General features: G+C 43.6%; 1 protein-coding gene across 2 annotated transcripts in view; it reads left to right on the top strand.

The window, feature by feature from the left end:
- smpdl3b (sphingomyelin phosphodiesterase acid like 3B) overlaps positions 1-24,210 on the top strand; it is a 34,884-nt gene extending 10,674 nt beyond the window's left edge. For both annotated transcript variants that reach the window (XM_068011610.1, XM_068011609.1), the window contains exons 3-8: positions 5,119-5,216; positions 10,457-10,600; positions 12,233-12,402; positions 12,971-13,151; positions 20,653-20,786; positions 23,387-24,210. In XM_068011610.1, coding sequence (XP_067867711.1) covers positions 5,119-5,216; positions 10,457-10,600; positions 12,233-12,402; positions 12,971-13,151; positions 20,653-20,786; positions 23,387-23,752 — 1,093 coding nt within the window. In that variant the 3' untranslated portion in view covers positions 23,753-24,210. The remainder of the gene's footprint in view (positions 1-5,118; positions 5,217-10,456; positions 10,601-12,232; positions 12,403-12,970; positions 13,152-20,652; positions 20,787-23,386) is intronic.
- The last annotated feature ends 1,562 nt before the right edge of the window (positions 24,211-25,772 follow it).

The following is a 25,772-nucleotide window of genomic DNA, read 5'->3' on the forward strand; positions in this document are numbered from 1 at the left end:
AGGAAACTTGACTTGCAAAAGCACTGTGCAATTACAAGGAAGTGCCTTTCTATATAGTGCACTGTGATTGTGGAAGATACCATGATGTTCTTCAAAAGATGATGTGACTTGTTGCATGACAGAATGAAGGGTTGCAACACTGTTGTAATGAATGTTTCCCATATCATGTGATAGAATTATTTCTGTATTGTTGTCCTTTTCTGCTATTGCAACACTGAAAAACGGGTTGCCAATAAATGCCAATTACCTGGCCAATTGACCTCTGATTGGGCACGCTGCTGGGATCTTACCAGCAGTGGATTGGCCTCACGCTGTGTGTGAAGCCTGTCAGGTCCCTGGGGGTGGCCTCCTGGCAGCAGGCCGGGCAGCCAGAAAATCCTCCTGTATTTAAACCCCACCCCTTCCCAGGCAGCTTCTGCCACAGGGCTACAGCTGTGGCCGCAGGCTATCCGGTGGAGGCCAGAAGCTTTTGGAGGCGGGACTTCCTGCCTCAGTGGGGCAGAAGGCCCGACTGAAACCAATTCAAGGCCTGGGCCGCGCAAAATTTTGACATGGCTTCCAGGCTTGGCAGAGGCGGGCTCACCCCTGACCTTTTAGCCAGTGGGAGGGGTCACTGCCGCAATGTAAAATTCCGGCTTCTTTCTTTGATATTCCCGAAATGTGGAAGAACCTGATCTTTGCTCATCACTTTCATGCTGGCTGAGATCTTTGTGTGGGAGAGTGAGTAGGAGGGACCCTAAATATGAACCCACATCCCACCACACTGTGCTGCTACCAAATCTGCACTGACTCTGCACTGCTCAATTACAGAGATTCCCTAAAGAATAGATACAATGAATAAATGTTGATTTCACTTTTGTCTTTCATCAGAAGGCGGTGGGTTCAAATCACACTCCAGAGCTTAAAAGAAAGTAAAGACTTGCATTTATATAGCGCCTTTCACAACCTCATGATTTCCTAAAGCACTTTGCAGCCAATGAAGTATTTCTGAAGTGTAATTGTTGTTGTAATGCAGCCAATGCGTACACAGCAAGGTCCCACAAACAGCAATGAAGTAATGGCCTGATAATTCGTTTCAGTGATGGTGGGTGTGGAATAAGTCTTGGTCAGGATAATGTGGGTAACCAGAGGCAAAATAATGCATGGGAACTTTTACGTTGATCTGAGAGGCAGACGAGGCCTCGGTTTAACGTCTCATCTGAAACGTGACCTATATACTGAGGCATTTTCAGAGGTTTCTTGGGCGAGAATCTAAACTGAAGCCCCATGTGCCTGATTAGGTGGATGTAAAGGATCCCATGGCACTATTTGATGAAGAATGGAAAGCTCCCCTGTGCTCTGACCAGCATTCCTCCATCAACCAACACCACCAAAAAATAGATTAATTGGAAAGAGATCAGAGATTTACTGTTTGTGGGACCTTATTGTGCACAGATTGGTGGCACCTTGTCTATGTGACAATAATGAGTTACTTCAGAAGTAATTAATTGACTGTGAAACATTTGCAGGTATCCTGAAGGTAACATGCTTTATAAATACAAGTCCTTTCTTCAAGTCTATGATCCCCAGCTACATGTTGGAGTCCATGGGTGGGATTTTGCCAGCTCCCGGGTGATGGGATGGGAGGGGAGCTGGCGGGCAGTAAAATGCCAGGGAGCCGTGGTGGGAGGGATCCCTGACGCAGTCCCAACACTGGACCATTTTATCAGCGGCTGGACAGCAGCAGCTCAGCTGCTCAACAACCAGAGGCAAGCAGCCAATATAGGCAATTTAAGGGCCATTGGCCACCAGCTTTTTACCAGTGGTGGAGCAGCCCCCCACCACATGGGGAGTGGCCTCCCAGGAATTTCCCGGTGGGGCCCATCCCATTCAGAGGCTCCATTGCCCAAGGAAGGGGCCCCAGCAGCAAAGGCTACCCTGTGACCCATTGCCACTACTGGAAGGGTCATCCCTCTGGTCGTTGGGGCCTGTCTGCCTGGCCCTGGCAGAGAAAAGAATTTTCCAACTCCCTTGTGAGGACGCATCAAAGTGGGGGCACCCTCTTGTTCTCCTCATAGCCTCAGTGTGGAGAGTAAACCCAATGCCCTTAATTGGACGGCAGGACTGGTGGCAGCCAATAAAACAGTCGCCAGTGGGAAGATTGCCACCACAGTCCCGCTGCCCGCCAATGAGGGCTCGAGGACCCGCATTTGTTTCTGACATTGGGACTTAACCCCTGCCAATAAAATCCTGGCTCTTGAGGTTCAGCCCCCTGGCTGATAGTTGCTCAAGCATACTTGCCTTCTTGGGTAAATTTGCTCAGTTTTTGGACAAGTTGTGAGAAGTATCACATTTAATCAAGACATTTGATTTCAATGAGAACATCAAACAGGCATGAACTACAATTTTATACATCCCTAGGGTCTTTGTGGCTTCAAACAAGAATTTTTTTGTTTACAGAAAAATAATTTCAAACTGAAAAAATGCAGACAAATTTGCAGCATATTTATAGCATTGTCACCACCATCATTTAGTCCAAGTACATTTTTATGTTAAACTCCCATTGTGATACTGCTTCATATGAAATTGCCCTTTTTCACATTTCAGTGTTAACATGGCTCCTATAATCTGTCACAGCTGGCAGAAAAATAATTATATACAAAATATATAACAAACCTTTTCCTCTTTTATAGGGTTGTTTTGCAGAGTCATAAAAATTGTGCAGTAGGTTAGGTAGAGAATTACATAAGGGTCTACAGTACAGAAACAGGCCAATCAGCCCAACTGATCCATGCTGGCATTTATACTCCAAATGAGCATCCTCCCACCCCTCTCCAACTAACCCTATCAACATAGCCTTATTCCTTTCACTATCATGTGCTTATCTACCTTCCCCTTAAATACATATATGCTCCCTCAACAATTCCTTGTTGTATTGAGTTCCACATTCTTACCACTCTTTGGGTAAAGAAGCTTTTCCTGAATTTCCTATTGGTGATTATTCTATACTTATGGCCCCAGTTTTGGCACCCCCCTACAAGTGAAAACATTTTTACATTTCTAACTTTTCCCAGTTCTGATGAAAGGTCACAGACCTGAAACGTTAACTCTGTTTCTCTTTCCACGCATGCTGCCAGACCTGCTGAGTATTTCCAGTATTTTCTGTTTCTTTTAAACATTTTCTCTACCTTATCAAACCTGTTTATAAATTTTAAACACCTCTATCAGGTCACCCCCTCAGCATTTCTGTTTTCTAGAGTAAAGAACCTCAGCTTATACAGCCATTCCTGATAAATAGACCCTTTCAGTTCTGGTATCATCCTTCAGAATCTTTATTGCACCTTCTCCAGTGCCTCTATATCGTTTTCATAACATGGAAACCAGAACAGTGCAGAGTACTTTAATCAAGGTCTAATCAAGGTTCAATAAAAGTTTGACATGACTTCTCTGCTTTTCAATTCTATCAAAGGATTATTTTACAAAGAATCATTCCAAATGTGTGCCTTATTATTAGTGCCTGTGTTTTTTTTGAATTTTGTGAAGAGGGTCTACTGTTATGATCCCCGTGGAGATCGCCAACAGACCGAAAGAATCAAATCCTCTGACTGACCTCAATTTAGGAAGCTAAAAAACCAAATGGGCAAGATATTACTTTTATAAATTTTACTTTAACACTCAAACCAAAACTAACATAAATTAAACATGAACTAGCAGTTAAATCATGGTCGATAAAGATTACACATTAATTATCAGATGTAACAAAGATGGGTCTTGCAAGTCCCCTGCGTAGTCCTTTCAAGATGTATGGCCCACAATACAGTCACACAGTTCTTCACAACCCTGAAATTCCTCACGTAGGTCTCCAGTTCTTCCAAGATGCAGCCACAATTCCCGACTAACAGCAGTTTCACTTTAATCCCAGACTCCACAGGTACAGTCTTCACCAAAAGAAAAAAGGTGTAGTTCTGCAGAACTTTCTCAGTTCTCCTCACAACAGGCTTGACTGCATTGGATTCCCAGTATCACCGTTATCCGTGCCCTTCAGTGACATCCCTGTGGGTAATCAGTTCATCTTGCCTGGATGGATGAAACTCCAACAACATTCAAGAAGCTCGACACCATCCAGGACAAAGCAGCCTGCTAGACTGGCACCCCATCCACCACCTTCAACACTCACTCCCTCCACCACTGACACACAGTGGCAGCAGTGTGTACCATCTACAAGATGCACTGCAGCACCTTCCAAACCCGTGACCTCTACCACCTAGAAAGACAAGGGCAGCAGACACATAGGAACACCACCACCTGCAAGTTCCCCTCCAAGTCGCACACCATCCTGACTTGGAACTACATCGCCGTTCCTTCACTGTCGCTGGGTCAAAATCTTGGAATTCCCTTCCTAACAGCACTGTGGGTGTACCTACACCCCAAGGACTGCAGCGGTTCAAGAAGACAGCTCACCGTCACCTTCTCAAGGGCAATTAGGGATGGGCAATAAATGCTGGCCTGGCCAGCGACGCCCACATCCCAGAAACAAATAAAAAAACAAACAGAAACAGCTTCACTTTCTTCAATCTGCCTATAAAACAAAACCTTCCTGCTGTTTCAGCTTGGATGGCTGTTTCTCACCCTTTTATCTGGTCGCAATCAGTTTTAGTTACCTCAGCAACCTGAAGTATTTGTTTTCAATTTCTATTAGGGGATTCTGTTCCAAAAGAAAACGTTTGCAGCCAGGATCAATGCACCTGCCAGAGGGTTCGACAAGCCGCCTTTTCAGAGTACAGTTTGCACTTGTTTCCCCATGGGTTCTACAGACCATAGATTCCATCACACTACGACCATAGCAAATTCCTGCTACTTCCTCTTTCAAATCTAATGTGTGTCATGAACCTGCCCAGAAATTGGAATCTATGGTCTGTAGAACCCATGGGGAAACAAGTGCAAACTGTACTCTGAAAAGGCAGCTTGTCGAACCCTCTGGCAGGTGCATTGATCCTCTGGCAACATTGTTTAGTAATGGGAGATTGAGCCCACTGTGCTCCCAAGAAAAGTCTTGGTCACAATCTCACGCACAGGTAAAAGAAATGTGGGCCTACTGCTTCCCGAAATTACTTCCTTTATTTTTCCTGGAACTTTCAGTGACGACACTCCTCATGTTGCTGACGAGAAGCTTGGTGAGGATGCAGTACTGTGGATAATAGGCAATTTAACCCATCTGATACAAGAGGTCTTTCCAGGTAGGTGGCAACTTTAAACTCTTATTAGTACAGCAAACATTTAGTGCAAATGTCTGAAGTGAGCATGGCCAGCCTGGAAAGAAACTCAATCATCAACCAGAACAATTGCTTCCTTTGAATGGTTCAAAGACACTCTGCCTATAATGTATCACTCAACTCAACTGGAGTATTGCATCCAGTTCTAGGCGCCAAACTTCAGGAAAGATGTGAAGGCATTAGAGAGAGTGCAGACAAGATTCACAAGAATGGTTCCAGGGATGAGGAACTTCAGTTACACAGATAGATTGTAGAAGTTGGGACTGTTTTCCTTGGAGAAGAGAAGGTTGAGAGGGGATTTGATAGAGGTGATCAAAATCATGAGGGGTCTGGACAGAGTAGATAGAGAGAAACTGTTCCCATTGGTGGAAGGATTGAGAACAAGAGGGCACAGATTTAAGGTAATTGGCAAAAGAAACAATGGCAACATGAAGAAAAACATTTTCACGCAGCGAGTGGTTAGGATCTGGAATGCACTGCCTGAGAGTGTGGTGGAGGCAGGTTCAATCCAAACCTTCAAAAGGGAATTAGATTGTTATCTGAAGAGGAAGAATGTGTAGGGTTTCGTGGAGAAAGCGGGGGAGTGGCAATCAGTACATTCCTCTTTCGGAGAGCTGACATGTCGAATGGCCTCCTTCTGTGCTGTAACAGTTCTGTGATCTATAATGTTCTATAATCTATAATTTTTAACATGTTTTTCTCTAGTACAAGCATTGCATTGCTTAAAGGTACCATTCCAAAAGAGCACTGCCTTCATGGAAACAACATAAAAGGTTTTCACAAAGCTTTTAATGTTGGATGAGTGAGACATCTATGATGCAAACAGCAAACAGCAATATCACACAGAAAAATCAGACAAGAGTGAGGTTGATGCAATTCATATTATTTCATTTGGACATGTATGAGTTTTTAATTTTTCATGATGCCCTTCTAACCATAGAGTTAGACATAGGTGGACACTTGCAGTTCTTTAAACAGTTAGTTCAAGATCATAGAATGGTTACTACACGGAAGGAGGCCATTAAGCCCATTGTGTTCATGCTGTTTCTTTGTAAAAGCATCACAGCTGGTCCCACTTCCCCACCCTCTCCCCGTAGCCCTGCAAATATTTTCTCTTCAGATAGTTATTCAATTCTCTTTTGAAAGCCATAATTGAATCTGCCTTGACCACACTGTCAGGCAATGCATTCCAGATCCTAAAAGATCTTCTAGGAGAGGGAAAGAAAAGACAGTCACACTGGACTTCATTTTGTCAGTTCATAACAGGCACCTGTGAAATAGTTAACGAAAAATACATCTGTTAGGTTGATTCTGCACATTGCTGGTTAATCCCTTGCCGACACTCTTACTAGTAGCGTGTCCATAACGAGTACTGAGGCCATCTCAGTAACTCCTAGGGAAGCCTGTTCTTATCATGTAGACACCTTAAAGAACCACTGCAACAAAAAAAAGTTGGTATTCACAGATGTGAACTGTCTGAGTTTTTAGATTCTTAGAATATATCATTCGATTTGAAGAGTCAGCTATTACATCGATATATTATTACAATGTTGCATAAGTTGTGGATTTCCTATCCCTATCCTTTACTTCCTCATCATGGTTTGTGATCATGCATTAAGGTTAACATTTACCATTGTAAATTGCTGTACCAATACTTCCCATTCTATTTTTCTACATGGTGTCATGGTGTAGTTACGGGCTCTGGCTATTGGGTCACCCTGTACAGTGGGTTTCTGAGGTCTTTCTCCCAACTCTGATGCCATCATGTATCGACAAAAAGCATGTATTCGTCAACTGACAATAAACAATGCTGCAGGCAATTTAATCAACATATCATAGAATCATACAGCGCAGAAGGAGGCCATTTGCTCCATTGCGTCTGTGCCAGCTCTTTGAAAGAGCTATCCAATTTCCTTTTGAAAGTTATTTTTCCACCACCCTTTCTGGCAGTGCATTCCAGGTCATAACAACTCTCTCCGTAAAAAGAAAATACAAATTCTCTTCAGCTTCCCACTGGTTCCTTTCTTCTTCTTCTTCTTTTGGGCCTCCTTATCTCGAGAGACAATGGATACGCGCCTGGAGGTGGTCAGTGGTTTGTGAAGCAGCGCCTGGAGTGGCTATAAAGGCCAATTCTGGAGTGACAGGCTCTTCCACAGGTGCTGCAGAGAAATTTGTTTGTTGGGGCTGTTGCACAGTTGGCTCTCCCCTTGCGCCTCTGTCTTTTTTCCTGCCAACTACTAAGTCTCTTCGACTCGCCACAATTTAGCCCTGTCTTTATGGCTGCCCGCCAGCTCTGGCGAATGCTGGCAACTGACTCCCACGACTTGTGATCAATGTCACACGATTTCATGTCGCGTTTGCAGACGTCTTTATAACGGAGACATGGACGGCCGGTGGGTCTGATACCAGTGGCGAGCTCGCTGTACAATGTGTCTTTGGGGATCCTGCCATCTTCCATGCGGCTCACATGGCCAAGCCATCTCAAGCGCCGCTGACTCAGTAGTGTGTATAAGCTGGGGATGTTGGCCGCTTCAAGGACTTCTGTGTTGGAGATATAGTCCTGCCACCTGATGCCAAGTATTCTCCGAAGGCAGCGAAGATGGAATGAATTGAGACGTCGCTCTTGGCTGGCATACGTTGTCCAGGCCTCGCTGCCGTAGAGCAAGGTACTGAGGACACAGGCCTGATACACTCGGACTTTTGTGTTCCGTGTCAGTGCGCCATTTTCCCACACTCTCTTGGCCAGTCTGAACATAGCAGTGGAAGCCTTACCCATGCGCTTGTTGATTTCTGCATCTAGAGACAGGTTACTGGTGATAGTTGAGCCTAGGTAGGTGAACTCTTGAACCACTTCCAGAGCGTGGTCGCCAATATTGATGGATGGAGCATTTCTGACATCCTGCCCCATGATGTTCGTTTTCTTGAGGCTGATGGTTAGGCCAAATTCATTGCAGGCAGACGCAAACCTGTCGATGAGACTCTGCAGGCATTCTTCAGTGTGAGATGTTAAAGCAGCATCGTCAGCAAAGAGGAGTTCTCTGATGAGGACTTTCCGTACTTTGGACTTCGCTCTTAGACGGGCAAGGTTGAACAACCTGCCCCCTGATCTTGTGTGGAGGAAAATTCCTTCTTCAGAGGATTTGAACGCATGTGAAAGCAGCAGGGAGAAGAAAATCCCAAAAAGTGTGGGTGCGAGAACACAGCCCTGTTTCACACCACTCAGGATAGGAAAGGGCTCTGATGAGGAGCCACCATGTTGAATTGTGCCTTTCATATTGTCATGGAATGAGGTGATGATACTTAGTAGCTTTGGTGGACATCCGATCTTTTCTAGTAGTCTGAAGAGACCACGTCTGCTGACGAGGTCAAAGGCTTTGGTGAGATCAATGAAAGCAATGTAGAGGGGCATCTGTTGTTCACGGCATTTCTCCTGTATCTGACGAAGGGAGAACAGCATGTCAATAGTCGATCTCTCTGCACGAAAGCCACACTGTGCCTCAGGGTAGACGCGCTCGGCCAGCTTCTGGAGCCTGTTCAGAGCGACTCGAGCAAAGACTTTCCCCACTATGCTGAGCAGGGAGATTCCACGGTAGTTGTTGCAGTCACCGCGGTCACCTTTGTTTTTATAGAGGGTGATGATGTTGGCATCGCGCATGTCCTGGGGTACTGCTCCCTCGTCCCAGCACAGGCATAGCAGTTCATGTAGTGCTGAGAGTATAGCAGGCTTGGCACTCTTGATTATTTCAGGGGTAATGCTGTCCTTCCCAGGGGCTTTTCCGCTGGCTAGGGAATCAATGGCATCACTGAGTTCCGATTTGGTTGGCTGTATGTCCAGCTCATCCATGACTGGTAGAGGCTGGGCTGCATTGAGGGCAGTCTCAGTGACAGCATTCTCCCTGGAGTACAGTTCTAGGTAGTGCTCAACCCAGCGGTCCATCTGTTTGCGTTGGTCAGTGATTATGTCCCCCGATTTAGATTTGAGGGGGGTGATCTTCTTGATGGTTGGCCCAAGAGCTCTCTTCATGCCATCATACATTCCTCTGATGTTTCCGGTGTCTGAGGCCAGCTGAATATGGCTGCATAGGTGTTGCCAGTTGCCAATTCTCTTCAGCTTCCCACTGGTTCCTTTACCAAAGTTAAAACCCTCTATTGTGTCTTTTTTTTTTACAAAATCACTGAATTGAGCATCCATTTACCTTAACAAGTCTGATGTGGCATGAGAAAGCAACATAACAACGACTTTTATTGATTTAGTGCCTTTAACATAATAAAAATGTCCCAAAGCACCTCACATTATGAAGCAAAATTAGACCTCAAGCCACATAAGGCAATATTAGGCCAGATGGCCGAAAGCTCAATCAAAGAGGTAGGTTTTAAGGAGCATCTTAAGGGAAGAAAGAGAGATAGTGAGTTGGAGAGGTTTAGGAAGGGAATTCCAGAGCTTGGGTCGCAGTAGCTGAAGGTGTGGCCACCAATGGTGCAGCCATTAAAATCGGGGATGCTCAAGAGGCCAGAATTGGATGACTGCAGCTTTCTCAGAGGGTCCTGGGGCTAGAGGAGATTAGAGATAGGGAGGGTCAAGGCCCTGTCGGGATTTGAAAACAAGAGAATTTTAAAATCAATCAACCTTATCACTTGACCGGGAGCCAGTGTAGATCAATGAGCACAGGAGTGATAGGGGAATCGATTTTCGTGCAAGTAAGGACACAGGCAGAAGAGCCTGGATGATCAAGTTTATGGAGGGTTGAATGTTGGAGGCCAGCCAGGAGTGCAAAAGCAAGAATGAGGGTTTCAGCAGCAGATCAGCTGAGTTAGGGGGCAAAGTCAGGCTATGCTGTTAAAAGCAGCTTGGATTGTTTCACATTGTTCCAGTGGCCTTATAAATGTTCTCTGATGATTCACGGGGTATCACTGATCCAATATTCATAATGTCCTTGATTAGGCAACTGGTACTTTGTCTGATTTCTAGATAATAAAACATTACTATATAATACACGTACAATAATTAGAAAGGACGTATTTCTCTCAGAACTGGTTGAAATGCATAATGAACTTTTTCTATGAATCTTCTTTACAAAGATGTTAATTACTGCTTTATAAGCAATATTTCGTCATTGTCAGAAAGATGTAAATTACTGCTTATACATGGTATTTTGTCATAATGAAGAGATCTGTAACTGTAATCAATGAATATATCTTCGCAGGCACTAAAGTCTACTCTGCGATGGGAAATCATGATTTCCACCCAAAAAATCAGTTTCCTAATAGCTCTCACAGGATTTACAACAAAACTGCAGAATTATGGGCACCTTGGATGGACCATCAATCTATCGCTATGTTTAAGAAAGGTCTGGATGAAGAAAGACAAGCAATCCGCTGTTTATCGATACATAATCTCAGTGCAAATTGTAGCTCTTCTTCTAGCCCATCAAGTTCCTTTTTCAAGTTTTCTTCACTCCTTCCCCAAACGACGATTGCTGCTAGATCGATTGATAATTTAAAATCTAAGACTTTTGTTAACCAAAGGCATTAAGGGAAATGGGGCAAAGGCAGGTATATGGTGTTAGGTTGCAGATCATCCAGGCTCTCATTGAGTAGCAGAACAGGCTCGAAGGACTAAATGGCCTCCTCCTGTTCCAATGTTCCTATGCACGTTACAGTTAAAATGACCACTCTTTATGTGCGTGTCTAGACATTGGGAGGAATTTTATGCTCTCCCCCACGGCGAGTTTGGAGGTGGGCAGAGCATATAATCGTGTGGGAAGGTGGTTTGGGGGTTCACCACCACTGAAATTAAATCCAGGGTGGGAAGGCCATTCACAGGCCGTAGCAGGCCTTTACATTGAGGCCATTTTCAGCACCAGCATCACCACTCCAGATGCTGGTTTGCACTTTGTACTTTCCTGGGCTGTATGGCTCACTACCACAGTGGGCCATCAGAGGAGTCCCGGAACGTCACTGGGGACACATTTTTCCCCACTTTCCTTTGCAACAGGTAGCACAGCATTATCTTAGCACAGGCAAGGAAACATTGATCTTAGACTGTTTTCCATGATGGGTTTTTGAGCTAAAGCCTACTGGATCAGTAGCTCTTCTTGAGTATGTGGTGGTGATTTTTGACGTGTTATGTTTGTTTGGGACGGTGAATTTTCAAGACTAAGATTGAGTTTGTTAGGTAAGGGTATCGAGGGATATGGAGGAAAGGTTGGTAAATGGAATTGAGCTACAGATCAGCTGTGAACTAACAATGGTGGAACAAACTCAAAGGGCTGAATAGCTTATCCTGTTCCTTTGATAGCAATGGAACTGGGAAGGTTAAGGATGACAATAATTGAGGTAAAAGCACCAGGCATGTAAGTAGTAATTCTCTAGATAAGCACCAGTGTTTGTTTCTTCAGAAACTTGTTTAATTAATCATAGTTACAAGGTTTTTCTTGTAAAATCCTGTTTTCATCCAGTTTGTAACTGATTATAATGCGGACATAGAGTAAATTGGCTACATAACGCTGGGGTCAGTGTGCATCACTATTTTCTAGTACTTTGACTGTGGTTCTGCTTTTTTGGATATCTTCTGTGTTTTCTCCTAAAGGGGAAGAATGTTGATGAACAAAAAGCCTCAAAAACATAGCAATTAGATTATTTGCCTCATAGTACTGATAGTCACTGGGGTGCTGGTCCATTGGAATCCACCAACCACAGGTAGACTGCTGGGCAGGGAGACTCAAACAATGATCCATTCCCCATCCAGAGGGAATAAATGGCTTTGACTATCTCGGTCCTTCCCATGTAGTCATCGAGCTGCATTGGTTTTGATCATGGAGAGACATGGGTCACTGGCTTCCAATAAGGGCTATGTAGGGGTGGGGGGAAGAAGGGGGAAAGGGAGGAAACCTAAAAACAATAAAAATTGCAAAGGAATAAGGAAGAAATACTCCAGTTTTAAAGGACCCTTTCTTACCGCACCCTGTGATTGCCTTTAGGAGCTTTCTACACTGAGAAGCTGCTGGGTCGCAGTGATCAGCGAATCATCATTTTAAACACAAACCTGTACTATGCCAGCAATAAGCTTAATATTGAGCTTAGTGATCCTGCTGGCCAGTTTAAATGGCTTGAAGAGGTTCTTTCAAATGCAGTGACAGCAAAGGAAAAAGTAAGTAGTCCCTCTAAATATGTATCCAACATATTATAGATCAAAAGAAAAAGTCTATGCTTAGGTCTCCTTCCCTATTAAAGAGACAGACGGGGGTAAACCAAATTTGTTTATAAGGTTTTGTTAGAAATTCTGCCACTACGTGGGGAATCTCAGAGGGAATGTTATGGAAAATATTACCCACTTGGTAGCATGGAGAAAGTCAACCTGGAACAATGTTTTCAGATACACCAACACAGCAAGATAAGAGGGCACAAGTTCAGGGCTATTGTTTTCTGTTCAATCCCAGACAATGAATGTTAGCATGTGGGGAAATCTCTCCATGCAAGTACGCCCATGCACGCTGTCCGCAGCGGGGTGTTACCATATAGTAAACAAGAGAAGAAACATTGGCATTTATCCCCTTCTCTAGCCTAGGGATACAGTGGCTGATTATCAGAGACCAGCAAGGAGGGTTTAATAGCAACAGGAACCAACTTAATGTGTTAAACAATATATGAAGTAATAAGTGTGTTGAGATGTGTATGGGGCCAACTATCTATCATCTGTATATTCTCTACGTTAATAGGTTTATATTATTGGACATGTGCCACCAGGTTTTTTTGAAAAGAGGAGAGGCATATCTTGGTTTCGACAGCACTTCAATATAAGATATGTTGAAATTATCCAAAAGTATCACAGTGTGATAGCTGGCCAGTTCTTTGGACACCACCATACTGACAGCTTCAGGATGTTCTACGGTGATTCAGGTACTGAAATGCATCTTTATCTTTATTTTATAATTTTCCCACTTTCAATCTCAATGACGCTGACTCCTGCTGGTAAGAAGGTCCATAGGCAGTGCTTCATGTGTGAGCTCACTGCATGGGCATTGATGGGTTAGTCAATAGAGTGGAGGGTACAACAGCTGAGTCTGATCCAGGTGTCTGTAAATCCCCATTTTCCGCTAGATATTGGATAATGATCAGGAGTATGAACTCGAGCTGATGTTACTTCCTTCCTGACCCAAGGGTCGCCTACTGTTAGGCCAAGGTGAACAACCAGAGCACAGCCTGGCCTTTTCTGTTCCGTACAGCTGTGTTGGGTGGTATAATAACTTGCTAAAAGAGATGTGGGGCACATTTTGATCACCGGGAGTGGAAGTCTCAAGATGACGTACTTTAACTTGTAGAATTCATGGACATTATATCAACAGCCAATAATTACTACCCTGTGTTCAATGGCTGACAGGACAAGGCAGTAAGACTGAGTGTAATTCCACCAAACCCAGACACTTATAGAATTTTAGAATTATACAGCACAGAAGGAAGCTCTTTGGCCTGTTCTTGTGCACCAGCTCTCTGAAAAAGCTACCAATTAGTCCCACTTGTTGTCTTTTTCTCATAGCCATTGTATTAATGTGACTCTATACCCCAGGACTATACACTGTCACCCTATATCCAGATATGGCTCAGTGGATAGAAACCTCGCCTCCGAGTCAGAATGTTCCAAGTTCAAATCCAACTCTGGGCACTTGAGCATAAAAATCTTGGCTGGAACTCCAGTGCAGTGGTGAGGAAGTGATGTGTTGTCTTTTGGATGAAACATGAAACCAAGGCCCTATTTGCCCTGTCAGGAGGATGTGAAAGATCCCATTGCACTATTTTGAAGAAGAGCAGGGGAGTTATCCCCGGTGTCCTGGCCAATATTTATCCCTCAATCAACAAATTATCTGGTCATTATCACATTGCTGTTTGTGGGAGCTTGCTGTGTATAAATTGGCTGCCGTGTTCTCCTACGTTACAACAGCGACTACACTTCAAAAATACCTCAGTGGCTGTAAAGCACTTTGGGAAGCTGTGAAATGTGTTACGTGCAATTCTTTCTTTCAGCGCTGTGTAATGTGATTCTGCACAAAAACCTGAACAAAAATGTTGTACAAATATAACAATTTCCCCCAATGCTGTCCATATCCAATTAATGAAGACATTGATCATAATATCGTGATGGCACAAATGGAAGTCATTCGGCCATTGTATCTGAGCCAGCTCTCTGCAAGAGCATATCAGCTACTCCCACTCCCCTGTCCTTTCCCCGTAGCGCTGCAAATTTTTTCTCTTCAGGTGCTTATCCAATTCCCTTTTGAAAGCCCCGATTGAATCTGCTTCCACCACACTCTCAGGCAGCACATTCCAGATCCTAACCACTCACTGCATAAAAAGGCTTTCCTTTAGTCCCCTTTGGCTCTTTTGTCAATCTCCTTTATGTCTGTGTTCTCTTATTCTTGTCTCTTCTGCCAATGGGAACAGTTCTATCAACTCTATATGGATTCCTATGATTTTGAACATCTCTATCAAACCTCCACTCAACCTTGTCTTCCAGGAGAACAACCCCAGCTTCTCCGATCTAGACACTGAAGTCACTCAATCCTGGAACCATTCTTGTAAATCTTTTCTGTACCCTCTCTAAAGCCTTCACATCCTTCTTAAAGTGCAATGCCCAGAATTGGACACAATACTCCTGTTGAGGCTGAACCATTTTATAAAGGTTCATCATAACTTCCTTGCTTTTCTACCCTATGCCTCTATAAAGCCCAGGATCCTGCGTGCCTTTTTAACCACTTCTCAACTTGCCCTGCCACCTACAATGATTTTTGCCCATGTACCCCAAGATCTCTCTGCTCCTGCACCCCCTTTAGAATTGCACCCTTTATTTTATATTGTCACTCCCTGTTCTTCCTACCAAAATGTATCACTGCATTAAGTATTGTCTGCCATGTGTTTGCCATTGATACACTGATGAAGGGCTCCACTCAAACTGTTCTCTTTTGATTTCAAATGTTAACTCACAAAAGGAAGCACTGTATCTCCTGCCGTTCCTGCCCCCACTCCTCTTACTTCTGTCTGCTGCACAAAAGTCTTTTTAAAACTAACACAGACAGTTATTCATCCCAGTCTTTGTACTCTATTCTGGCAGGAATCAAACAGACAAACAGATATGCATTTCTACACTTGCATTTGTTCAAAGATCTTTTTCAAGCCCTGTGACCAGCTGAGAGAGTGACCTGTCCCAAGAGTAGACACTTCTAAGTAGGGGCTGATGCCACATTTGGAATTAGTGCTGCTGCTGGATCCTGACTGCCAGCCATAACGGTTGTTACCATTGACACTGAACACTGCTTTGCCCTGGCTGTGTGGCCGGGCTGACTTCTCAGTTTGCCTGTCCAGCCCAGCAATGCTTTCGCATGGCTGACCTGCATGGATTTTGTGCAGCAGTCAGAAATAAGGCAGAACCGTACTTCCTTTTGTCAATTAACATTTAAAACCCAATGTGAGTGCTTTAAAGTGTGTTAAATCTTTCTCATTTGGATATATATAGCAATGGTGGAAATTGTGATCAGCTTTTGTGTAGAAGTGGCTGGGTTTGGTGGAATTACACCTAAGACGGAAAGATTTGCATTTCTGTAGCCCCTTTCACAATCTCAGGGCATCCCAAAGTGCTTTACAGCCAATGAAGTACCCTTGAAGTGTAGTCACTGTTGTAATGTAGGAAACACAATATCCAATTTGCCCACAAGGTCCCACAAACAGCATGTGGTAATGACAGGTACTCTTGTATTTTTAAAGAGAAATATTGCCCTAGACACTGGAAGAACTGCCCTGCTCATCTTCTAAATAGTGGGGTGGGGCATTTTGCATCCACCTGCGAGAGCAGATGGGCCTTAATTTAACATCTCATCCAAAAGACAGCACCTCTGGCAGTGCAGCACTCCCTCAGTACTACACTGGCATATCAGTTTAGGGTTATGTGCTTAAGTCTCTCGTGTGAGACTGGAACCCATAGCCTTCTGACTCCGAGGTGAGAATGCTACCATTGAGTGTACACACACAGCTTCGTCCAACAGTCAGCCATTGAAAACTAGTTAGTGTTTCTTGGCTGTTGACATAACAGCCATGTTCAGGGACAGTCCACACCAGCTAACTCCATATTAACAATCTCAAGCATGCTCAGTTGTTTGTGTTATATGACGCTCAGATGATGCCAAGCAACGTAAACTGAACAAATTCAAGAGTGCCATACTTAACATATAATAGGCAATCACACTGTAAGAGGGTGAGCAAGGAAAATTCAGTATGGCACATCCTAGTTTCCCTCTTCTTTGTCAGCCAAAATAAGCCTTCAGTCCATGGCTTCTCTGATTACCCACATGAGCTGACATTCGACCACACTGTGAAACATAATGGGACAATTTTAACTTCACTCATTGAGTAGGAAACCAACAGGATCAGGTGCAAATTCATTCTCCATTGAAGTTCTACCTGATCAAGTCAAGTTAAAATCACTTCGGCACCACCCCCCCCCCCCCCCCCGCCCCCCACATATAGTATGCAGTAGTTTAAATCACTAAGACCATTCTCAAACACTGTCTCAAAGTAACTGTATGTGATGAACAGTAGCTGGAAGGCAATCTTTGCCAGACTGGGCGACCCTTGCATTGGTGAAGCACATCTGCTTCCTCCCCATCTACTGCGGAGCTCTGTTCAAAGAAGATAAGGTAGGCTGAGCATATCAGACGAAGGCATTGGAACAGATAAATAGATTTAATACTTCAGACCAAAACTACTTCTTTCCAGTTAGTGATTTTTGTATTGAATTGAGAAACCAGCTGTGGGAATGTGTCAGGGTGCTGACCCAACACGGTTCCTCTCTATTTTCCCAGCCCCGCCCCCCCACCACCTCCACTCCCGCCACTACAAAGCCAGGAAAATTCTACTCAACATTGAAGTGAAAAGCAGAAGTGGAAATCTCTTGTGATGCTTTACCCTGTGACTGACACAAAAAATTGCAATCCTCGCACTTGACTCATTCACTTTTTGTCAACTGTCAAACTTTCTAGGAACAAAGGATAACAAAATTTTTACTGAAAGATGTAATAGAAAAACATTTAGAAAACCAAAAATATAACAGTAGTCAACACAGATTTCAAAAGTGAAGGTCATATTTGACTAAACTTATTGAATTCTATGAAGAAACTGAAAGAGGAGACTAGGGTAATGCAGTAGGTCTAATATAGTTGGATTTTCAAAAAGCCTTCGATAAGCTACTGCAAAGTAGACTCAAGACTAAGGTCAGAGCATGTGGGGTTAGAGGACTGGGAGCAAAATAGGGAGCAAAATGGATTAGGGGCTAAGGGCAGCTACAAAGACAGGCAAAGGTGGGACCACCATTCACAATTTACATTAACAATTTGGACTTGGAAAATGTGAAGTACAATTTCTAAAAATGTAGGCAACTCCAAATTGGGGGTTGTAGTTAATACAAAGGAAGAATGTGTTAAAATAGAAGACATTAATAAACTTGCAGAATTGACATTTAATTGGCAAAGGATTTTTAATATAGCTAAGTGAGGTCGAATAAGGAGACCACAATACTTGAATAATAAGAATCTGAATGGAATACAGGAGCAAAGGCAATCTCAAAGTACAGAAACACACCAATAAAAGTAGCGATGCTAATTAATATCTAGAAGGCAAAGCAAGCACTGGTTTCATTTGTAGAGGGAGAGTATTGGAAAGCAGGGAAGCCATGTTAAACATTTATGGAACCTTGGTTGGACCACACTTTGAGTACTGTGCACAATTCTGGCACTCATGCTGTAAAAATTAGAAAAGGTGCAAAAAAACATTCAAAAGGCCAATAACAAAACTAAGTTTGTAAGTATCAGAAGGATTGAGCGGGCTGGGGCTCATCTCTCTGGAAAAATGAAGGCTGAGGGGTGGTCTGTTGGAGGTCTCGAAGATAGTGAAAGGGTTTGATGCTGTAGACATGGAATAAATGTTTCCACTTTGGAGGAGACTAAAAACAGAGGCCATAAATATAGTCAGTAATAAATCCAATAGGGAATTCAGGAGAAGCTTCTTTACGAAGAGAGTAGTTTGAATGTGGAACTTGCTACCTCAGGGAGTGGTTGAAGTGAACTCATGCATTTAAAGAGAAGCAAGATAAGCACATGAGGGAGAAAGGAATAGAAGGGTATGCTGAAAGGGTGAGATGAATAGGGTGGGACGAGGCTCGCGTGGAGCATAAATGCTGACCAGTTGGGTCAAATGGCCTGTTTCTGTACTGTAGGCTCCAAGCAATCCATGTACTTTCCTTCTTGAGAACACATTGCAGAATTGTTCTAGATGTTCTGTAAACTTAATGAATCTCAGTTCCATTTTTGGGTAATCCAGTAATTACACTTGGGGAAGAGGTTCAGAGCATGACCAATGAGTTCTGATTCCTGTAATTTGCAAAAGATTGTTTATAATTGGGAGGAGATATTTAAACATGAGATTTTTAAATGCTCCATATGAACTGCAGGCAGGATAACAAACACCTGAACACTCCATGAATCAGTGAGCATTAACAACACTCAAGTGAAATGCTGAAACCATCAGAGCACCGTCGGTTAAGGCAATTTTTTTCTTTTTTTTTACGTTGGAGATCTTCTGTCATGGCCTCTGGTTGTCAATGCTGACCTCACCCTCCAAGCATCACCACAGTAAAACTCACTTCTGTTTCTCAGGCTTATTTTTATTTACCACTGTCTGAACATAGAGATTCAAGTAGCCAGAAGAGCTGATCCTGGTCTCTTCAGTTCCCAAAAAAGCTAAAGTTGAGAGTCATCCATCTGGGCAAATCCAACTCTAGCTCTGAAAACTTTCCAATATGTATATTTATACCTAACTCACTTTGTATGGGATTTCTAAATGCAGCTTTGGTGCTCTCGCTAAATTACTGGCTATGTAATGACATATATTTTCATTCCCTCTAATTATCACAGTCTTGAAATCTTTGTTTTAGCAGGCTTTGGGGATTTTCTTCAGAGTCATTGACCTTCTCAGCATTTTTATTTTTCTTTGCCACATGTACGTTGACGTTTGCCTTGGAATCAGCTTGAACAACCTGCATTTATATATTGCCTTTAATTTTTCAATAATCCCAAAGTGCTTTATAGGGAAATGACATGAAGAATGACAGCGTGTCATAGGCAAAGGTTAGGACAGATAACTGAAAACTAAGTTGAAAAGGATGAGTGTTGAGAAGGTTTTTAAAGGACAAAGAAATAAAAGTAGAAACACAGAGGGAGTAGAGACGGAGATCCAGAGAGTGGAGCTGAGGTGACTGAAGACTTTGCTACCAATGGTGGGCCAAAGCTAATTGGGGGAGGGGCAGGGTTATACAGGAGATTACAGCTGGAGAACCAATAGGTGCCATTGGGGAATGCAGGGCTATAGATGAGGTTACAGAGAAAGGGAGGAGTGAGGCTGTGGAGGGACTCAAAGATGAGGACAAGGGGCTGAATTTTATTCTAAAGATGCGGGTTCTGGTGGCAGGCCAGAATATGGGGGGAAAACTCACCTCAGCCCTCTGTCAGACTGCAGTTGCAATTTAATGGTGGGCAGGCAATTAACTGCCTGCCCTTGGGGACTCTGTCCCTTTAAGGGCTGAGTTCTCGCCTCTTAGAGCTGCCAGCCAATGGGAGTATTGGCAACTGCAGCATCGAGGAGAGAGAAGACACCAGGAGAGGTGAGTGGGGTCAGGGTCGTCTGGGCCATTCCAGCAGGCCCCAACGATGGGTTGGGGGTGATGTTAGTGAGATTGGGGATGGGTGGGGCGGGGGGGGGGGGGTAGTGGAGGCAGTGATCATTGCCAGGGTGGCTCTCCGGGGGCCCTGGATTGCCCCCCAAAGGAGGGACCTGGTACTGCTAGGAGGTCACCAGGTTTTACCTTGCTGTGTCTCCTTGTGGGGGTGGGCCCCATAGCCTTCAATTAAATTGATGCAGATGTGGGAAGAAGCCCTTAAGTGGCCATTAAATTGGTTATTATGGGCCTCAACTGGCTTGGGACAGGAAGGCCGTCCTTGGCCTACCCCACCCTGGACTAAATTGAAAGGTGTCAGGAAGGTGACAGGCACTCTGCCCCCCTGCCTTCTGAAGCAGTTTTATGGGCCCCTTCGCCTCTGTTCCCATCCCGAGGGGGGGCCTATAAAATTCAGCCCAAGGCTTTTGAATTGGAATCATTGGTGGACAGGGAACCAGCTGAGGTCAGCAAGGAGAGGGATGATGGGTGAGTAGGACTTAGTGAGTGACACGGTACAAGAAGAACATTAGAGTGGCTTCACTTCTGAATAGCAAAAACGTAGAATCTTGTGGCTGTGGGCTACAAGCATCACAGCATGTGGACAGAATGCAATATTCTAATAGACATCTTTTAACTTTCTACCAGGTTCTCCTATAGGAGTAATGTTTATTGCCCCTGGCATTTCTCCATGGAAAACAACACTACCTGGTGTGGAGAATGGGGCTATCAACCCAGGGATTCGGATATTTGAGTATGATACAAATACATTGAAAATCCAGGTAAGAGGGATACATGCTTGATACAGTAAATATGCCATAATCATGTTGATACACTTAAGATGCTTCCTGCTTCTGATGTCACACTTTCAACTACCAAGTATTTTAGACCAGTAGGTCCCAACTTTGATTCTTTGTCTATGCGGAGTCAACTGGAATGCCAGCTGAAATGTTACAATTGACCTCCGCATCCTCGGTTAGGGAGGGTGAAATAATTAGCTAGGAGTCTCTGCTCCTGAATGCTGTCAAATGATTGTTGGCGCATGATTGGTGTCAATGTGGAATTCCTTTTGAGGAATAGCACACCTATACTCACATGGAGAATGGCCACTTGAGCAAAATATTGAATAGCTATCAGCAGATGTGGAACCGGGTGCTCCGGTTTCCTCCCACATGCCAAAGACTTGCAGGTTGATAGGTAAATTGGCCAGTAGCAATTGCCCCTAGTATAGGTAGGTGGTAGGGAAATATAGGGATAGGTGGGGATGTGGTAGGAATATGGAATTAGTGTAGGATTAGTATAAATGGGTGGTTGATGGTCGGCACAGACTCAGTGGGCCGAAGGGCCTGTTTCAGTGCTGTATCTCTAAAATTAACTAAACTAAACTCAACTAATGCCTTCAGGAGAGAGGAAAAGGGAATGGCTGCTTTATACAACAGGGATACACCATTTGGGCATCACATGCCCAGATATTTACTGAGCCTTGTCCACACTTCGGGGTAAACTCTGCCCATGTGTAGTTAGTCTCCTATAATAAAAGCAAAATACTGCGGATGCTGGAAATCTGAAATAAAAACAAAATGCTGGAAATACTCAGCAGGTCTGGCAGCATCTGTGGAGAGAGAAACAGAGTTAACGTTTCTACTGTTTCTCTCTGCACAGATGCTGCCAGACCTGCTGAGCATTTCCAACACTTTGTTTTAATTTTAGATTTCTAGCATCTGCAGTATTTTGCTTTTATGTAATTATTTAATGTTTGATTTTCTTTTCCAATCAGAGGTGGTTTCATCCTAAACAGGAAATAAACTACTTTGAATAAAGCAAATTATTCCTCCATTCCATGTGTTACTATTGTACTTTACAATCATTTTTTAAAATTCCATCATGAGGATGTGGGCATTGCCCATCCCTAACTGCCTTTGAATTGAGTGGCTTGCTAGGCCATTTCAGAGGGCATTTAAGAGTCAACCGCATTGCTATGAGTCTGGAGTCACATATAGGCCAGACCAGGTAAGTACGGCAGATTTCCTTCCCTAAAGGACATTAGTGAACCAGATGGGTTTTTACAATGATCAATGGCACCATTACTGAGACTAGCTTTCAATTCCAGACCTTTTACCAATAAATGGAATTTATTAATTAAATTTAAATTTCACCAGCTGCCGTGGTGGGATTTGAACCAGTGTCCCCAGGGCCTTTGCCTGGGCCTCTGGATTACTAGTCCAGTGACATTACCACTGCACCACCATCTTCCCCCCCTCACCCTTACTGACCGGGAAGTAGGTTGGATTTCTAAAACTAAATGTAGAAAAATGCCTAATTTTGACCCATATAAAGAATTTGGGGAAGCACGTGCTTCAAGACAATGGATTCAACTTTTGTTCCTGTGACCCTGTTGTGATATGCAGAGTTTGAAAGAGTGGACTCCTCTCTTTACTACTTTATTTGTTTTTAATGGAACAGCTCATTGGCATGGAATGCATGGGGTTGGATTTAGCAGTCAGTAGTGAAGCAAGGACGCTGGCCATTCAACTCTTAGAAAGTTGCACTGATTTCTTGCCTTCTCTGTGGTGAGAACTTTAACTCTCTCACCATGTAATTGATTATAGCATTGTTTTAAAGAGAATTCCCAGGGTTGAGCTGCAGTGATGTCATCAAACCATCAAAGCAGCCAATCACATTAAAGAATTCAACCAGCAAGACAGCCAACCAGGAAATGAAAAGCACTAATAATCAAATTACTTCTTAAATTTTACACAGAATAACGGTTGGGACATACACATGGGATGAAGGTAGAAGCTGAAATATCATGAAAAACTTTAAATGCATTTTGATTTTTTAAAAAAATCTAGTAATTAATTAATCCTAATGGAGGCATTGAACAACACCCCACACATTTTTTCAGGGCCAGATAGATTGTTCAGCAGTAGTTATTGCTCAGATCACCATTTAAGAATCCAGTTACAACCCATTGAACAAGGCTTAACTTTTTATGGAGTTATTTCCTAACAGTGACACGAGAGCAGGAAAGAGGAAGTTCTCACCAGATCAATTGATTTCACTGATTTCAAGCTCTCAGGGCAGGGTGGGAGGTGGGGGGGGGGGGGGGGGGGGGTTCAAAGCACAGCCTGTGGACAGACTGCAACTTCAGGAATTCTGCTTTCATCTGCACTTGCACTATATCCTGAAGTTGCAGTCAGATTCAGAGGGGTAATGACAGTGAATGCAGATCGCTGTCAAAAACCCCACAAATTCTGGACCAATGTCAACATTTTAATTATTTAATTGCATATTTAAGCACTCACTGTATTATGGCCTGTTACTCATCAATAATTCACACTTTGATTCATCACAACCATAATAACTTCTGACTTTTGTCTAGGATATGGTGACGTACTACTTCAATTTAAGCTATGCCAACACAATGGATCCCCAGTGGCAATTGGAGTACCGTTTAACAGAGGCATTCAATGTTCCAGATGGTGCAGTTCAATCTATGCAAGTAGCACTGGATAGGTTATCCAATAATAACTACTACCTGCAGAAATATTATAAATATAATTCTGTAAACTACGATTTAACTGAATGTGACACGAACTGCAGAATTGATCAGATTTGTGCAATCAAAGAAGTTGATTTTGTTAAGTATGACGAGTGTGTACAAAGAGAGAGCTCTTCTTCCACTGTTATTGCACAAAAGCTTGTTATTTCCGCTCTGCTGCTTTCCGTCCTGTTCCTTCAAATCTGACATACACCACCAGCTCCATGTAATTGTGCCAAAGTACGAGGATCATAGACATCATTTAATGGACAATCTGAAAGTGACAATAATTGTATTTCAAAATCCATGTGTACTTTATTCAATATGACTTAATCTAGCTTGGGTTCTTGTTAAGCTAAAACAGAATAATCCATTTAGTCCTTTGACTTTTGTTTGTGTGTGATCATGTACTTAAAGGTTATTGAGAAGAAAGAAGAAATGCAACTATAAAGCAACTATGGCAGCCAGTCAGTGTAGAAAATTAACTTCATGGACACTGCTTTTGGAAATAACCAATTTCATGGCATGACTGAAATGAAGTCGTAGGGCTGGAGTTTGTGGCGCCAGCGGGGCTTGCGGTGCTGGGCCAAAAAGGTGGGGTGAACCACGCCTCGGCCTTTCTGAGACCCCCTCCCTCCCACAACCCCAGTAAGATCTTTCGTTGTTCCAGCACTTCAGGATCTCCGTCCCTTTAAAGACAGGGATCCCGCCTCCAAGAGCTGCAGTCAATCACAGGGCTGGCAGCTCAGCAGTATCGGCAGCGTCACTGGGAGTGGTGGCTACTGCTGGTTCTGCAGAGGCCTCTGACTCAGGCCCAGCGTTGGAACCAGGACCTCAATAATGAGGTGGGTTCGCCGAGGCCAATCTGGAAGGCCCTGGTGGGGAGGGGTGAGAGGGTGGTCATGTAGGGGAGGGGGCCCAGGGAGGTGGAGCTTTAGCTGGCGGGTGTCCTCCGTGGGCCACTGATTTCCCACTGAACAGGGCCCTCACCCCGCCAAACCCGCAGGGAGGGCGCCTCATATTTCAAGGTGACCTCCCCGCATGGCAGAATTAACCTGGGATTTAACCAGTGGCCGGGGACGGTGGGGGGCGCAGGGGAGGGAGAGACTAAGTGGCTGTTAATAGGCCACTTAAGGGCCTCAATTGGCCTCTGGGCAGGATGGCTGTTGTAGGCCCATCCCTCCCCTGACAAAATCGCTTGGCAACAGGGAGGCATTGGGCCATCAACCCCCACCTCCTCCACATGGAGGCTAAGTCATACTATTCAAGGCAATACTGAAGCTATCTTGTGGTCAAGCAAGGGTATGACCAGTGAGGCAAAAGGGGACAAAATGGACATTAGCTTAAAGGATTTCAGCAAAAGAAGGGCCAGGTTGCCAAAAGACCTGGTCAAAATTGGCAAACTTATCCTCCTATTGATACATAAGAAATAGGAGCAGGAATAGGGTATATTCTTCCGAACTTCTTCCGAAGAAGGGTCACTGACCCGAAACGTTAACTCTGCTTCTCTTTTCACAGATGCTGCCAGACCTGCTGAGTGGTTCCAGCATTTCTTGTGTTTATTTCAGATTTCCAGCATCCGCAGTATTTTGCTTTTATTTATGTGTAAGAATCAGTTGAGATCAGGTTCAAACATAAGCACCCAGATGTGGCTCCAGTGTTTTAGCTACAAGTAGGATGTGGTGATTTTGTTTTTATTTGATTAAAGCTCCTCGGATTATTCTGGACAGATTATCAAGTGCCTGAATTGCTACACACGTTACACTTGAAACTGGCTGGAATTCGCTTAACTGAAGTTTTTTTTAAACGTGCACAGAATGTTAACATGAAAACAAATTGTATTCTTCTGTTTAATAAATAGTACATTATTGATTTAAAAAGACATCAGTCAATTTTGATTTGTTTTTTCTACAGTTTTGTTAAACAGAAAATGTTTAACAGGTCTATTTATAGAAACCTTTAAAATTAATTTTTTTTACTAATTTCCAAAACTATATTCAGATTTTATTTTATTTAGGGTTAAACAGTTAAACCTGTTTTTTTTTAAAAAAAGATGAATTCTCACAGTTCTTACAAAATCCCGAGAAGAGTCTGTGTAGTATTAATGATGTTAAATGGCCTCCTCCTGAAGTCCCCAGTATCACAGATGCCAGTCTTCAGCCAATTCGATTTACTCTGCGTGATATCAGGAAACGACTGAAGGCACTGGATGCTGCAGAGGCTATGG

Source organism: Heterodontus francisci, chromosome 31, assembly GCF_036365525.1.
Source record: "Heterodontus francisci isolate sHetFra1 chromosome 31, sHetFra1.hap1, whole genome shotgun sequence".
In the NCBI taxonomy this organism is placed as follows: domain Eukaryota; kingdom Metazoa; phylum Chordata; class Chondrichthyes; order Heterodontiformes; family Heterodontidae; genus Heterodontus; species Heterodontus francisci.